General features: G+C 47.5%; 1 protein-coding gene across 1 annotated transcript in view; it reads right to left on the reverse strand.

The window, feature by feature from the left end:
* The window catches only part of DLGAP2 (DLG associated protein 2), a 698,275-nt gene that overhangs the window by 164,864 nt on the left and 516,546 nt on the right, over positions 1-16,865 (reverse strand). The window contains exon 3 of the mRNA XM_064369784.1: positions 15,263-15,328. Within this exon, the coding sequence (XP_064225854.1) occupies positions 15,263-15,328 (66 nt within the window). The remainder of the gene's footprint in view (positions 1-15,262; positions 15,329-16,865) is intronic.

The raw sequence follows: 16,865 nt of genomic DNA on the forward strand, positions 1-16,865 counted from the left end.
CAGAGAATGCAGCTCGTGCCTCTAACGAAAGTCTCTTACTGGAGAGGAAATAAAGTATTGAGCTGAAGGGACAGCTTTATCAATTCCATATTTTATTTTCTGATGGGTCCAACCTTGAATTTCAAAGGCTCTTTCAGCAGCAGGTTAACAAGCCTGTCATGCAAAACACCGAATTTCGGGCAGTACGTAAATCTGGAGCTACTGTTTGGCACACAAAGCACATGTTTAGATGTTTTTTTAAGAGATTTCCAAGTAGACAGGAGTTGTGTGCTTTCTGGTCTTCAGGCGTAGGAGGCGACATGCCGCGGCATAAAGCCGAGCTAACTTTGGTGTTCTTCACTTCCCAGAGTGGTGCTGCTTCTTTTCCAGAAGCCCCTTCCTCCCAACCACAGCTGAAACATTCTTCCCTCTGACACCTTAGCATGTCAGATGTGAAACCCAAGCCTTCAGGTGGGCCTGGGACTGACGGAACCCTCCAAGCACAGCTGGTCTTCCCTCAGCCATGCAGAGGGAGGAGCATGGGCAAGGAATGAGGATGTGTTTTACTAAATATTCGGATGCCTCTCAGTACTCACTAAACGCTGATGTGCACACACACGCAATTACTTTCCAGTAGCCAAAGATGCTGACTAGAATGCAAATATCTAACATTGGCTTAACATGATTTACAGAATCACCGTACAATTTGTATATTATCATAATGTCTGGAACCTGAGAAAAACAAGTCCCAAAGACTCCATAATTTACTCAAGAACCAGGGTCCACAGCAGGGAGAACCAAATTTATATGACTTGAGCTCAAATCCACAAGGAACCTCAGGCTGCTGGGCATCTGGGCCCAAATCACCATGCAGTCATTTAGGAGCTGATCAAGGTTGGATGAGACTCAATTTCTTTATCTAAAAATAGGATAGTCACCATAACCACGTTCTTGTGAAACTCAAACGTTGTATAAGTATCAGCTTTGTTCCATGTGCCTTGTAAACACACACGCATCTATGAGGTGACTTGCTTTTTCCCTGCATAATTTGTATTTAAAAGTCCATTTTAAACCTATACTTGGTTTGCCACAGCCACAGAATCGACAGTTTGAAGACAAAAGCGAACAACAGAACCCATAAGAGCTAATGTGCTGTGTCCTGGCAGCTGAGGATGAAGCAGACAGATTTCATTAAGGTCTGAATGCAATTTGGGAGCAGTCGCCACTGCAGCTAGGGCTGGACGTTAGCAAACTCGATTTTGTGTCTAGTTGGAAGGCTAAGTGGCACGGACAAGTCACACAACACAGGAGCGTAACACTCAATAACCCAGACATGCCCACAGACGGTTCCAAATAGGGCTGTCTGAGATGCGACAGACTCCATCATCCAGTGATGGCCAGCCGTTTTAATCACTTTTAAATTTTCCTACAGATGTCATTTCAACAAAATAGTCCACAAGTCTGCCTTGAGTGAAATTCAGTTGGTGTGTATTACTGACAATGGGCATTTGCTCTAGAAGGTTCCCAGGTACAAACAACACACTGTGGAATGGTCATTTCATGCAAGGCTCCCCAGTCCCTGTCTTGTTCCATAACCGGTTCCCCCGAGTCACGCTACGAGGCCAGGGTCTTGTTTTTGAAAAATAGACACATGTTTGTGATCCCTCATCCAACAAGCAGCTGGACATGACTTCTCGCCTATTTCCATGACACCAAAACTCCAAGCATAACTGCAGACAGTCTTGCTAATGCTGCCTCCTGCCACAGGCACGGCTCTCCTACCCAGAAATGGGACACCCTTCTGGTACGTGGTGGATTTTAGCAGGTACATGCCTGCATTTTTTTGGAGGGGTCCCTTGCTGGTGGATGGGAAGAGCACTGACTGAGAGGAGAGCTTCTCAGAAGTTTTCCAAAGAGGAGCGGCCCTTCTGCTCTCTCTCCCTGAGCATGCACAGCTGGGTGGAGGAAGGAAGGCTGGGGTGGGAGGGTCTCAGTGGAGCAGGGGGTGGGGAAATGCCCTGAGACATAAGTTGGTGCAGGATCTAGCACTGGGCACCCAGGGGTGCCACTCGCCACGGCCCCTCCCTCATGACTTGCATTCTGCTCCTCCCAGGCTCCACACCTGTTCTTCCATCCTGCCTAGGTCCGGCCACTCCAAACCCTTCCTGGTCCTTTTTCCAAGCTCCAGATCCCATAGATTCCATGATTTCTCCCTCCCCACGGCTGCCAGAACTCACCTAACATCACCCCTTCCAAAAGACAGAATGAAGCACTAGGTAGAGGACTCACCCGCTGCCCACAGCCACGTGGTCCCCAGCTCATGTCCTCAACCTGGGGAATGAAGACTTGAACGTCGAGACTGTGGCCTTCAAGATGGGGTGATTCTACTGAATCTCGCTTTCTGATGACCCCAGTGGTGACAAAGCCTTCCTCACTTCTGCACCCTGGGACTGGTGGGGACTGGCAGGCCCTCACTGCCTGAGACAGTGGATGAGGGGCTTCATCTTTTATGTATGTATTTGTTTCAAGCAAACAGAACAAAACAAATCTACTAGTCCTCTTGAAGCTGTAGGGAGTTTTGCTGCTTAAAAGAATTTCAGCATCAAAAGGCACAAGCCTGATTGTGCCTTTCACTCATTCACGCACGCACTCACTCATTCATGCACTCACTCACTCACTCATGCACTCACTCACTCACTCATGCACTCACTCACTCATTCACTCACTCATTTATACAGTCATTCAGTCACTCACTCACCCACTCATTCAGTTACCCACCCACAAACCCAGTCACTCAGTCACTCACTCGCTCACTCATGACCTCACTCACTCACCCCCTCACTCACTCACTCACCCATTCACTCACTCATCACTCACACATTGTCACTCACTACTCAGTAACTCATTCAGTAATTCATTTATTCACTCGCTCACTCGGGTACTCTTTTACTCACCCACTCACTCGGTCACTCATTCACTCATGCACTTAGTCACTCATTCACTCACTGAGTTACTCATTCACTCACTCACTACTCAGTCACTCATTCGTGTACTCTTTCACTCCCTCACCCAACTCATTCACTCACTCATTTACTCAATCACTCATTAATGAACTCACTCACTCACTCATGTACTCTTTCCCTCACTCACCCACTCACTCACTCACCCACTCACTCACTCACTCACTCACTGAGTTACTCACTCATTCATGCACTCATTCACTCACTCATTCATGTATTCTTTCACTCCCTCACCCACTCATTCATTCACTGAGTCACTCACTCATTCACTCATTCAGTCACTCACTCATTCACTACTTCCCTCCCTCATTCACTCACACACTCATTCACTCACTCAGTCACTCATTCACTCCTAAGTCACTCACTAACTCTCTTGTTCACTCCCTCCCTCACTCATTCATTCATTCATTCGTGTTCTCTTTCACTCACTCACCCACTCATTTGCTCACTCACTCACTCATTAATGCACTAATTCACTCATCCAGTCTCTCACTCATTCGTGTACTCTTTCACTCACCCACTTACTCAGTCACTCACTCACTCACTCACTCACTCACTCACTCACTCACTCATCCATCCATTCAGGGAACTGAACATTTTAATGAGCCTGACTCTCCGTGAGACGTGGAGGACACAGAAAAGGAATTAAATAGTCCACAGCACAGTACGAAGGGAATGGGAGCAGGGAACAGACTGCAGGGGCAGACAGGTCAGGCGTTTTGCATGTGTCTGCATGTTTGTGCATGCACATGTGTGAATGTGCCTTTCTGTATGTGCATGTGTTTCTGTGTATTTGTGCATGTCTGTGTCTGTGTCAGCATGCACTTGTCTGTATTTGTGTTTTCATGTCTGCATGTGTGTGCATGCACCTGTATGCATCTGTGTGTGCATGGTGTGTCTGCATATTTCTGCATGTCTGCAGTTGTGTTTTCATGTCTGCATGTGTGTTTATGTGTGCATGTCTGCATGTGCATGCACCTGTGAGTGTGTGTGCATGTGTTTGTGTCTGCATATTTTTGCGGGTCTGCAATTTTTTCTTGTCTGCACGTGTGTGTGCTTGTGTCTCCATGTGTGTCTGTGTACATGTGTGCACACCTGTGTGCACGCCTGTGTGTTTATGTACTTGCATGTGTGTTCATGTATGTGCTGACCGCTGCGTCTGTCTTAAGGGAAGGGAGAGGATTCCTTTTCTCTGTGCCCCTCCCCCTCCCAAGATGCCTCCACGGTGGTTTCTCTGGCCCAGGTCCTTTTCCCCCGCAAATGAAAGGAAGACGCCTCAGCTCAGAGACTCCAGTGCCTGGTGGGCGTGCTCATCGGCCACAAAACAATGAACGCACGACAACTCTCCATCAATTCCAAGGCTGTCTTCCGTGTCTCCTCTGTCCTTGTTTTCTCTTTGGTTGGATGCACTCATCACATTCCAGGCCATGCACATCGGTTTCCCTGCACGCTCCCGCCCGCTGGCTGCACAGTCGCAGGGGCTCCTCCCCTCGTGAGGCCGGCTTTCATTCCTGGCCCCCAACCCCAGGCCCTGCCACGTGGCTCCCTCAGACTCTGGGTGGCATCATGCTGAGCCCACCCTCTGGACTCAGGCCGGCCTCCTTTCCTGTTCTGCTGGGAGCTGTGGCTCTTACTTACCTGACCACACCTGTAGCTCTTACTTAAGGCTATTCATATTATTTCCTTTTATATTCTCCAACACAGAGTATTTTCTCCCTGTTCCTTGATACAGTCGCTGAGTTTTATACAATCTCATCAAGTTTTAAAAATGGAGCTTAACACATGCTCTCGGGTTCTGTGTTATGTGAAATGGAAAGCAGGAACCATGTGTGACATGTAGAATGCCTGGGCTGTTCTGGGTTACCCTTCGCTTTGCAGGATGTGGGATGCCTTCTGCAGGATGTGGGATGCCTTCTGGGAATACTGGTGTAAGAAAAAATTCGAGTTGCATTTAATTTCAGGCAGCGTGAGGACATTTGCACTCGGGGAAACATATCTCTGGCTAATTCTGTGCAGTTCCTCTTTCCCATCACTGTGAATTCCTCCATGTCTAATTGGGTGCAGGCTTCACCTCACCTGGGCTGTTCACGTGTCAGTGAGACACCACCCAACGCCTGCCTAGCTCTTCTCCAGAGCGGAGGGAGCTCAGAACTAAATTAGTTAAAGCAAATCTGTGCCCCATCTCACCTAAGAGAACCCAGGAGCAGGAGAGGACATATCAGCTACTGGTACCTTTCAGTTCAACATCGTAATTGCATTGTGTATGCAGTGGGGTTTCAATAAATGCTCAAATGAATGGATGAAAAAAGGAGGGAATGAATGGATCTTAGAGTTCCACTGCCGTTTGCAGGAAGGACGTTTTGTGTTGAACCTTGGAGTATACCAACGTGGCCATAGGTGCAGCCCATGGGTGAAACGGGGGGAAGGGTGCCCAGGATTTCTTGGTATTGTTTTTGTAAGTTCCTACACATCTATAATTGTTTATTAAAAAGTGCTCCTTTTGGTTCGGGGGGATGGAGTATGATTAGGAAGCTTTTACTGAGAAGCAGTTCCCACAGGGCGTACACGACCAGATGGGCTTAGCAAGGTCTCATCTCAACTGTTAGCTCCAGACATTCAGTGCTGTGATTTTGCAGGCAGCATAGATCTCCAGGAGCCGGGCAGGTGCTATGCGGCAGGGGCAAACTGCTTGCCAGTGCTGGAGGGCGGCGGCCCCTCTGAGCTGGGCTGTGCTTGCACCTGTCCCACCAGCTGTCTCTAGTGCACAGGAAAGGCGGATGCTTATCCCACCAAGCCTCCCTGGGGCTGGCCCGTGGCCTCCTCTGCCCTCTGCACTGGGAAAGGCGGTTGTACTTTATCTCACTGAGCCTCCCTGGGGCTGGCCTGTGGCCTCTCCTGTCCTCCTCCACTGTGCCCTGGGACACCAAGGTGTACATGCAGAACGCACAGGGTGGTGGTGTGACCAGGACCCAGGCCCTCACTTTCCAGGATCAGGGTCATTGGGAAGACAAATTAGAAACCTAGAGCGTGACCTTTCTTTAGAAAATGTTGGCAGTAGTCACCCAGTTTGTCTAATTAATCTTTAGATGGGTAAGTCAAAGCTGTGAAGGCTGAGATCTCTGCTCCATGCACACAGCGAGCCGGGAGACTCACGCATTTGCCGTCAGCCGGACCTCCTGGAATGCTCAGCAAGAAGCATGCTTGGCTAGAGCAGCTGCCGCGGTGTTTGCTTTAAACGGATAGCCTCAGTGCAGGCGCTTTGTGGCCACGTCAGGCTGCTGTGAGGTGTTGACCTCTCTCGAGGGAGTGCGTGAGTCACACGTGCAACCTGAGGGTCTTGTGGACTGCGATGTTCCGATGCTAGACTCTAGAGCAGGTGTGCACCGAGGTTAGGGCGGAGCTGTCACACCCACGGCTGACACCCACGCTGGGCCCCATCCTTACGCTGCTGATGACTTCCACAATTTGCGTGAACCGTGATAATGAGCTGGTGATTTCTGCTTATGAAATTGTGCAAAATAAACAACTTTGATCATGTTGTCATGGTAAGTGTAGTAACATTCAAGGGTTATTTTTAAGTTTATGGGACATTTGTTCCTTTGAAATTTATGTGGAGGAGCGCCCATTCTTCTCCTAACATGGACATCTGTTTGCTCTCAACAGGCTTTCTGCAGGATGAATGCAACTAACCCAGCGGTTCCCAGCAGAGCTTCTCCTACTTAACTGTGGACCAGACGCGTCAGGGAGGCCCTCAGCTCTCCACTGTCAGCCCTCAGCCCTGCCTACCTGGGCTGATGCTTCACAGGGCCGAGTGTGACCTGTTGGTATTGTTTTTGTAAGTTCTCAGGGAGCACGGTTCTCAGGGAGACCTCTGCAGATGGTTAGCTAACTGTCTAATTAGTGCTAACTGCAGCTAGCAGTGACCCAGTATCAAACCCGCGAGGTAGCAGAAAGTGCACATAAAACACGCACGCTTTTTGTCATGCTCTGCTGAGACTTGGAGACTAATGTTTCTCTTTTCAATTCCTAGACAGGTTTTGGGATTCACCTTTGCTCATGTGACCTGTTGAATGTCCCACACTAGAAAGCCCTTACATCCACAGAGGATGGTCAGTCACGAGGGAAATTTATTTTCAGCTCCACAATGCAGTGAAAATGAGGATGCTTGTATTATAAGAAAGGTTTTAAGCTGAATTAACTGATGCTCTGGGGAGAACTAATACTGTTTGAGAAGATGGAACATTCTCACAGATTTACCAGGAGAAGCCTCACATCAGCACATGGAGATGTGCCAGATTGATTAAGCAAATCATCACATGTGTATGTGCAAGTTCCTTCTACGTTTACTCCAAACAGACTTCCTTATTAATTATATAACACCCACTTTGATTTCAGGTGTCAAATGCAAGGTCCGCCTTTTCTTTATATAGTGGATATCCTGGGCTTGGATAGATGACATTTCTGTTTCCCTGGGGAAGCAGTGTGGACAGTCAAAACGTCTCACAGGGTTTGGCTTAGTTCAGACCTACAGCAGCCGCTCATTCACTCACGACCTTGGGGAAGTCACTCACTCTCTTTGTGCCTCAAGTCCCTCACCTGCAGAATGAGAATGGGAGTCCCGTGTCCTTTGTGTTTGCTGTGGGATTAAGCGTATTGACCCAAGGCATCCAGAATGCAGGGAGGCCATGCGGAGTGACAGTGGGAGGCGGCTCCTTTCCTTACTCCTCCTTCATCGTGTTTGGCCCTTGGACCTGCCAAGAAACTGGACCTTCTCATCCCTGACACCAGTTTCGTAGAGTGGCACAGGCATCACACATTGGCGAAATTTCTCAGATCTTCAGCGGATGCAGCAATATGTTTCTTGCCCACTGCAGAGCTCCTCTGGAAGCTTGACATCTGCAGTGATGATGCTGGCATAGTGTCCTAACGGCCGACCTTCACTTCCGATAAGCCTGGAAGTCACACCTCACAGCCACAGGCTCACATCCAAACGTATCAGCAAATTCTGTTGTGGTCCAGGGAAAGTCAGCCTGTTTCTACTTAATCCTCCATCCAAATCACAAATACCTCCCAGAAACAAACTCCGATTCCTTTCTGAATGCTGTCTATTTGCATGGGAGTGTGCTTGTGATTTACATGCAGTTAAAGAGGCAAACCCTTACAAAAAATCTTCGGAATCTAAAATTAATCTCAGAAGTCTATGTTTTCAGCTACTACAATCTGCAAATGACTTAGAGTCATGGAAATCACGTATGGGAGACATGTGAAGTTAAAGTGGACTCTGTTGGGATGTTATGCTGTCCCCTCTCCATGACTGCGTTCTCTAGAGCTGCACCCCTGAAGCCTCTAGATGCACCTTTACACCTGGACAGGAGATGCTGGGTTACTCGGTCACAGCGTAAGAGTAACGATGACGATGATACTAATAATGATAAAAACTAGCATTTATTGAAGACCTATTGTGAGCCACACCTTGTGCCGAGGTCTTATGTTACTGTATTTAATTATCTTAAAAATCCAACACGGTAGGAAGGTTATGATCCCTTCCCCTTTTGTTAACAAGGAATGACAAGAGCAGAGGAGGTGCGTGAATTGCTCAAGTGCCCACGGAGGTGTGGAGGCTTTGTCTGCAGAACCCGCCCCTGAGAACCCGAGACAGGCACCACTTCCTCTTCCCAAACATCTAGACAGCACAAAAGCTATTTCCTTCCTCTCCACCACCCTGACTCCTGCAAGGCATGGCTCCTGCCAATGGCTTTCAGACTTTTTGGACTACATTCACAGTAAGACATACATCTTACATCAGAACCTAACACACATACAAACACACATAACAAAAAATGTTTCATTAAACATGCGCCTTTATTATCCGGAATGCACTTTGGTATTTTCTATTCTATGCTTTTCTGTTCTATTTTTGTTTCTATTTTAAAATTTGCTGGTAGTGACCAGTAACTTGAATTCATGGCCCATTAATGAGTTGCAGCCCACAGTTTAAAAACAAAGGTACTAAAAGAAATGCCAAACAGAGAGCCACTGACAACATGGCGATAGTAAGTCCTTTACTACAAATAACCACCTTGGAGACCTTGGAGATTCTACAAGTCCTCAGAGCCCGAGCTGGTGCCCGTCTTCCCTGGCTGTGTGTTTCAGGAACACCATCAGCACCTCTCTGCAGGTTCATTTCCCTTCTGTGCACAGCAGTTGTGCATTCTTTTTTAATTTCTAACTCCTCCACCACGTGGAGTCTGCTACGTCTGGGAGCTTCCAGGTCATTATTTATTTTTTTATTTTTTTACATTTTGAGATGGAGTCTCGCTCTGTTGCCCAGGCTGGAGTGCAGTGGCGCGATCTCGGCTCACTGAAACCTCCGCCTCCCGGGTTCGAGCAATTCTCTTGCCACAGCCTCCCGAGTAGCTGGGATTACAGGCATGAGACACCATGCCCAGCTAATTTTTTGTATTTTAATAGAGACAGGGTTTATTTTGGCCAGGATGGTTTCGATCTCTTGACCTTGTAATCCACCTGCCTCGGCCTCCCAAAGTGCTGGGATTTCAGGCATGAGCCATCGCTCCAGCTGCTTCCAGGTCACTGGTATTGGCACATCCCACAGAGGAGAAAACACCAGCAGTTGCCATTTGAATGGATGCCAGCATGCGTGGAGGCAGGAGTGAGCAACGGAGATGCGGGGTGCCGCTGGGGGTAGCCTGGGAGCAGGCACCGTCACTCGGGAGGCGGGGGCAGGCTGGAACTTGGGATGTTTGGGACAAAAGCGATAGCATGCACCCCAGAAATTCAAATGGAAAACTCTGGCACCCTAAGTTTCACAAATATGAGATGTGTGTAACTTTAAAACTGTTTGATGTGTATGTGTGGAAATAAAATTTAAAAACAGAGTTGTTAAAATGTAGTGCGTACTGGTGAGCCTTCCTGTGATTAACTGACCCTGACCACCCGCCCCCACCCTGCTGCAGGTCAGGACCCCCTTTCCTGTGGCATGGACCATTCGTATCACGTGAGCATGTGTTTGATGTCACAGTGGAGAAGAAGCCATCTCCACATGTGGTCGCAGCGTTCCCCCTGGGCTGCAGGAAGGACAAGAGAAAGTCCAACCCACCCAGGAAATGAGGCGGTGGAGGCTACAGGATGCCTGGGAGGGAGGGAGGGTGGTCAGCAGAGAAGGACTTGCTGGCTGAGGAGCCGGCTGAACGATGCCTGGGAGACAGGAGGGTGGATAGCTACCTTCTTCCTACACAAGTTCAGCACATCACTGCTTCCACTATTTCTAGAAATTTCCATCAAGGAAGTAAGTATGGATGGCTATAAAGTTACAAAGTGACAAGTACAGGTAGAGCCAGGATTTTTGTTTTGTTTTGTTTTTGTTTTATAAAAGAACATACAAAAATAAACACCCCAAGGGGAGTTCCTGTGAGACAAGACATGCATCGTCATTGCAGTGAGACATGAGTGCACTTAAATGTTGTACAGATGATGGAAGCTATGCCAGCTGACGTCCAATTATATAAAAACATGTTCACAATCTATGTGCCTGCCCCCTGGAAGGCTCTAAGTATTATTTCAATATCCAGGTATTCCAAAATTACATAGTATGTATATTTTCTCAGTGTTGTGTTGCATATAAAATATGTGCCTAATATTATTTGATGATTTAATCTGCTAATTTTGTTTTCATTTCATTTTGCATTCATTAATGACAAAATTTGGGTCAACATAACAATCTTCACAGATGCTAATAAATCACAAACTCTTTACAGATGATTTAGAAATAACATTTGGTAAAATGAAAACATGCTATTCTTAGAAGTAACATCTATAATGAACCAATGTTACAAAAGTTACTAAGAGAGCAATTAATTTTAGTGTGTCTGAAGGTCTTCCCTAGAAACATTTCTTCTGGAGAAAGTGTGTTTTTCTCTTTCATTGTACTCATTTTGAGTGTGCTACATTAATCTATTTTATCGGTGACTTTAATTTGATAGAAAACTTCCTTTTCCTTCTATATTTTGCAGCCATTTTCCCTATCATAAAATCACTTTTCATACATTCCACTCTATGAGGGTCAGAGAACGCACACGCTCTTAAGAGGTAACGGCTAATAATCCAGGTGTGGGCGGCTTCACTAATTCGTCTGTCAGTAACGAGATCTCAGGCTCCTCAGTCAATGCCACTCAGGTTTCCTTGGATCTTTTGGAGACTGAGGGCAGCTGGGAAAAAAAAATAATGCTTTAAAATAGGACCAGAGGCAAATGTCACTTCATTGCCTTATGATTTTAACTTATACTGTGCTGTAAAATGTCCCACAGCAATTTGGAAATGATAGTTACTCATTCACTGTAATAGCAGTAAGATCATTATGAAGTGTTTCTAATTTTAATTTGACCCAGTGGAATTATAGAGTCATAAATTTGTGACTTGGAAGATCCTTCAAAAATCATCATTTAAGTCTCTCAATTTAAAGATGCGGACATTGGAAAACTCTATTTGGAAAAACAAATGTCTAAAATGATGCTATTTGCTCCCAGTGTTATTATGATAGCATTAGGCACATGACTCAGATAACCTTCCCTCCCTCCTTACTTTCTGTCTTCCCTCCCTCCCTCCTTCCCTCCTTCCTCTTTCTCTTCCCCCTGCCTCCCTCACTTCCTGTCTTCCCTCCCTCCCTCCTTCCTCTTTCTCTTCCCCCTCCCTCCCTCACTTCCTGTCTTCCCTCCTTCCCTCCTTCCTCTTTCTCTTCCTCCCTCCCTCCCTTTTTGGTTTTTTTTTTTTTTTTTTTTTTTTTTTTTTGCTTTTTCCCTTAATTACCCTTTCATGTTTTATATCAGGATTCTCAATCCTAGGGCTACATTGGAATGATAAAGGAATAATCCAGGAATCCCACTTCTGGGTATTTATCTAAGGAAATAAAATCGACGTGTGGAAGGGTATCTGCACTCCTGTGTTTGCTGAGGTGCTGACCCCGACAGACAACATGCAGAACCAACCTCATGCCCATTAGCAGCCCCAGATCAGGAAAATTTGGTCTACATGCAGTGGAATCCCTACTCAGTCTTAAAAAGTGAGAAATCCTGGCACGTGCAATGACACGGATGAGCCTTGAGGATGTCATGCGGAGGGGAATAAGCCAGACACAGAAAGACAGATGCCGCGTGACCTCACTTACACGTGGAATCTAAAAGCAGAGAACTCAGAAGCAGAGGGTAGAATGGTGGTCGCCAGAGAGAGGGTGGGGGGGCCTGGGAAGGTGGTGGCTGAAGGGTGCAGCATTTCAGCTAGACAAGAGGAGGAAGTTAGGAGGTCTCATGTTCCACATGGCGGCCACAGTTAATGGTTTGTGTACTTGAAAGTTGCTAAGCAATGAGATCTTAAACATCTCACAAGCACAGGAAGATCATAAGGACGGGAGCGGCAGAGATGTCTATAAGCTTTGTTCACTCGTCTTACAACGTACGCCTGTATCAAAACATGCTGTACACCAGAAACATAGACGAGTTTTATCTCTGAATATAACTTAATAAAGCTAGAAAAAACATTTTTAAAGTAAAAAAAGAAGTGTTTCTTCCATTTAAAAAAAAGTATCAGGTAGAGAACTTTTAAAGATGACAACAGTCAAGTCAGTCCTTAGACAAATACATCAGATGGGGAGTGGGCATTGGTATTTTTTTAAACATTCCCCAAGTGGTCCTGATTGACAGAGAACCAGGGTAAAGATCTAATGTTTCCACGAATGGGCTAAAAGGACTCATTGGAACAGCACATCCACCTCCCTCATGAGCTGTGCTTCTGCATGAATCCTGTGGGTAACCCGTCTGCACCTGGCTGTTTCGTGTTCCTTTGGCTCACTAGACAGCTACAGCGGCTCCTCCCTCTCCTCCCAAGTCCTCCACCCATGCACTGTCGCTTGAGGGGAAAGCCACGCAGCCTCTCAGCCAACTGTCACCAAATCCCCTCATTTCCTTCCTTCCAAAGCTTCTAACATCTGACCCTTCTCATTCTTAAACCGCCAACCCCTGCCCCATGGCAAGACTGTAGAGACGGCTCAGGAAGCACCCCCTGTCCCTAAGCAGTGTGGAGACTCCTCATAATGAGGATGCATCGGTTCACCACAGGATCCCCCAATTCCACCTCTGGACATTTACCCAAAAGAGCCGAAAGCAGCGACGTGGAGAGAGCCGTGTGCCGTGTTTACGGCAGCGCCATTCACCACGGCCCAAGAGAAGTGACCCAGGGGTCCACCCACAGATGCATGGAAGCCAGTGCAGTCTATCCGCACAGTGCAGCGTGACTCAGCCTTCAACAGGAACAGCCACGTGGAGTAACTAGAAGACATTCTGCCATGTGACATGAGCCAGCCACACAAGGACAAATCCTGTGTGGTTCCACTGCTGGGAAGTCGCTAGAAGAGTCAGATTCACAGAGGCAGAGGCAGAAGGGGGTGCCAGGGCCTGGGGAACGGAATGGGAGTGTTTAATGGGACAGGATTTTACTTGCAGAAGAGGGAAAAGTTCTAGAGACAGAGGTGCTGGCATCTGTACAGCGACATGAATGCATTTAATGCTGCTGAACTGTAAACTTACAAAGCCTGAGCTGACAAAATGCTTTCTGTACCTACACTCCAGCCTGCACCAAGCCACCCATGTGACATTCTGCCTCCTCCACCCCGGCCTCACCCCTCGAAGTTCACTCTATGTGGCTGCGGAAAACTTGAACTCCCAACCTGGGAGTCCGGGGTCAGAACCCGGGCAAAGCGGCCTCCTCAGAGTGACTCCTGCACTCTCATGTCAGTTCTGTGCCCACTGCTCTGGCCTCCAGGTTCTTCCCACTGTGCCTGTGCCCAAGCAGAGCCACCCCAGGAACCTCACACTGCCCCAGCGACAGCCCCTGGGCACGGTCATTGCCATGGAGAAGAACTGGCACGGGCACAACTGTGACGTTAATATTGTCCAGACACAGGGCAGCATGCGGCTGAGCCACCTCCAAAGCCTCAAGCAAGCAAGCGCCAAATGAGTCATGTGCCTCTGGAGGCCTTCCCAGGCAGGCAGAACACTGAGGATTAATGGTGATGGAGTATGGCCAGAGTGAGGGTTAGAAAGCGGATGGATAATTACTCACACACCATTGCCACTGCTCCGCCCGGGTGAGAAGTCAACAGACTTTCACTTGCCTATTTCTGAGTGAAGAAAGGCTTGTGTAGAATGTCAGCTGGCAATGAATTTAGGCCCAATCGCAGTGGATGGTACTGTCATCCCTTAGAACTCTGCCCATTTTTATAATCTTCAGTAAAAGCAAACATTCTTTGCCTGTAGTTTTCTTTAACAGAAATCATAACTTTATACAAAGTGAACGCCTTCCATTTTCAATACTATTCTTTAGGCCAGTCAAACCAGCAATAGATGCATTGGCTAAAAGTCTGAAGTGTGTTTTTAAAAATGTAAATTTATGTAAATTGAACTCATGACCTATGACCCAGCCCTGAGAGCCATCCCCGCAGACGCCCTCAGTGGCTTGAGAAAGAGGCTGACAATCTTTAAGGTTAGAGAATAACCACAGAGAGCAAAGTGCCAGAGCCACTGATGGGCCTCCGTCTTCAGCTGTGGTTTCACGTTGATTCTGTTCAACCGTTTGATGTTGAATTTATTCAACACTTCACGTCTCTAACAGAAGCATTTGGCTTTCTTGTAAGCATAGCTCCACGTCAAAAGACTGATGGCAAATATGTTACCAGCTTTCCTGTGTCGGTGGCAGCTCGGAAATGAAATTTCCATGTGACTTTAACAAGCACTGGGGAAACTACACCACGCCAGCCTGTCCCAGAGCCCTTGGAGGAAGCGCAGCTCGCACTCAGCGCCCAGCCCACGGTGTGTGTAGCCTGCTGCTTCCTGCCAGGTAAGGGCTACGTGAGAAGCGCAGAAGCGGGAGCTTCCTGTTTCCTGAGGCTGCTTTGAATACGTAGTCACGGAGGCGCAAGGGAAGGACGGTCCTTCACCTCTGGAGATGTGTATTGATTATGTGAATGGCGGCCTCCGTTCCTGAGGGCCAGGAATAGCCCTTCCCCACCCAGCACTTCGCAGTGTTTAAAAACTATTATTTTTGGAAAAAGGTGCCCCATTTTACTTAGTTCTTAGCTCACTCTCTAAAGGCAAACATGCTAAAGTGAGATGGTGGGAAGGCCCCATGATGGGAGGTGCCTGGAGTGTGCGGGGTTCTGTCAGCCCCCCACAGCAGGGCTGACGTCTGTACCCTACCTAGATCCTCCTCTGCCGGCCCCGGAAAGCTGATGCCCGGCTGGACCAGGTCTCCACCTTCTTCCTCTGCAAAGACAGAAACAAAGTCACTGATTAATGTGTGTCTGGTGTAGACTGCAGTCACTCCCAGCACATCTTCAAAACCCGCCACACTCAACACAGTTCAAACATGACAGACAACTTCGTATTTCTTCAAATGTCACTGCTCACAGCCCGGCATTTTGTGCCAATAACCTCAGGAACCACCATCATTTTCTGTAAAACTGCATTGTGATCACAGATGCACACATTTCTCCCACAGACATGGACATAGGCAGTGGGTCCCAACAATTCTCAGCTTCACCTCTGGCCTAACTTCAAATTTATTAGGCCTTATTTGCATTGGAACAGACTTCAGTAAAATCAGCCCACTCTCATTTTCCCCAGTTCCTTCCAGCTGGGTGAGTCCCACGAAGGCCCTGGTTCGCCCATGATAAAGACTTCCCTTACTGTCTAGAAAGCTTCATGCTATTCGAAGCCTCATTTTGCAATGTTCAAAGCCTGCGGTTACGGTCTCAGTGCTTAATATTAGTTCACATTAGGTGCACTTCGACCAGAACACAGATTTCATTTCCCTCTGTTGGGAGATCTTTCAGGTCACTGGCATTGATTTTCCACTGTTCACTCTGTGCTGACACAAAAGCAGACATCACTTTCTTAGAATGACATCACCACGTGGCTGCCAGAGGTCAGGGGGTCATCGAGCTCTGTCCTCCCTCCATGTGTGGGGCCACAGGACTGTGGAGACAAGCACACTTGTGATTTTATCTAACTGGTCCCTGGGGAGCTGGACGGAGGATCATCCAGCACCTCTCCTCCTATGGACTCTGCCCAGGAAACCAGGTGCTGACTCTTCAGGCTGCCTTGCTTCCTACCTGGCTGCAAAGGCAGTGTAGACATAGCACCATCCCAGGGAGGCTCTGCTCACGCCAGCCATAGTGAGAGGCGTGGGAGTGGCCTGAGGAGGGGGGCAGGGAGTGTCAGGTAAGGGAGCATTTGGCACCAGGTTCCACGTGCATGTGAACATGTTATTTATGGGAAATGTATCAGAAGGATGACACATGCATGTACACACATGGACATACATCTTTGTCACCATTTGGCATACATCTCAAAAATATAATTCTATGATTGTATATTCAGACTCCAGGCATATATTTGCACACACATGTGGGTTTCCAATGTTCATGGACAGGCTTTGAGGCGCATCTCACATGTGCCCCCACCCCCGACCCAAGTGTTAGATGAAGTTAGCCAGGCTGTAGCCTGCAAAAGGAGTGACTCCAGAACACGATGCTGGAGCCACCGACACTGGAATCACGACCTCTGACTTGGCAAATCAGCATCTGCCATTTTCTATGAGTTGGTAGGAGGCTGGGAAAGGAAGATGAAGATTTGGCAATGTGAGATGCTGAGGAAGAGAATATGATGGCCTCTCAAATAAATGTGAAGTAAGACCAGTAACTGGAAGTAACCTCCCAGTTACTGCTTTTAAAAAAATATATATGTATGAGAAGTAGCTATCTGAACTAGGTTAAGTATTTTACAAGACAGTTCATTCACA

This window comes from Aotus nancymaae, unplaced genomic scaffold, assembly GCF_030222135.1.
Source record: "Aotus nancymaae isolate 86718 unplaced genomic scaffold, 86718_ANA_hifiasm-v0.15.2.pri h1tg000090l, whole genome shotgun sequence".
Classification (NCBI taxonomy): domain Eukaryota; kingdom Metazoa; phylum Chordata; class Mammalia; order Primates; family Aotidae; genus Aotus; species Aotus nancymaae.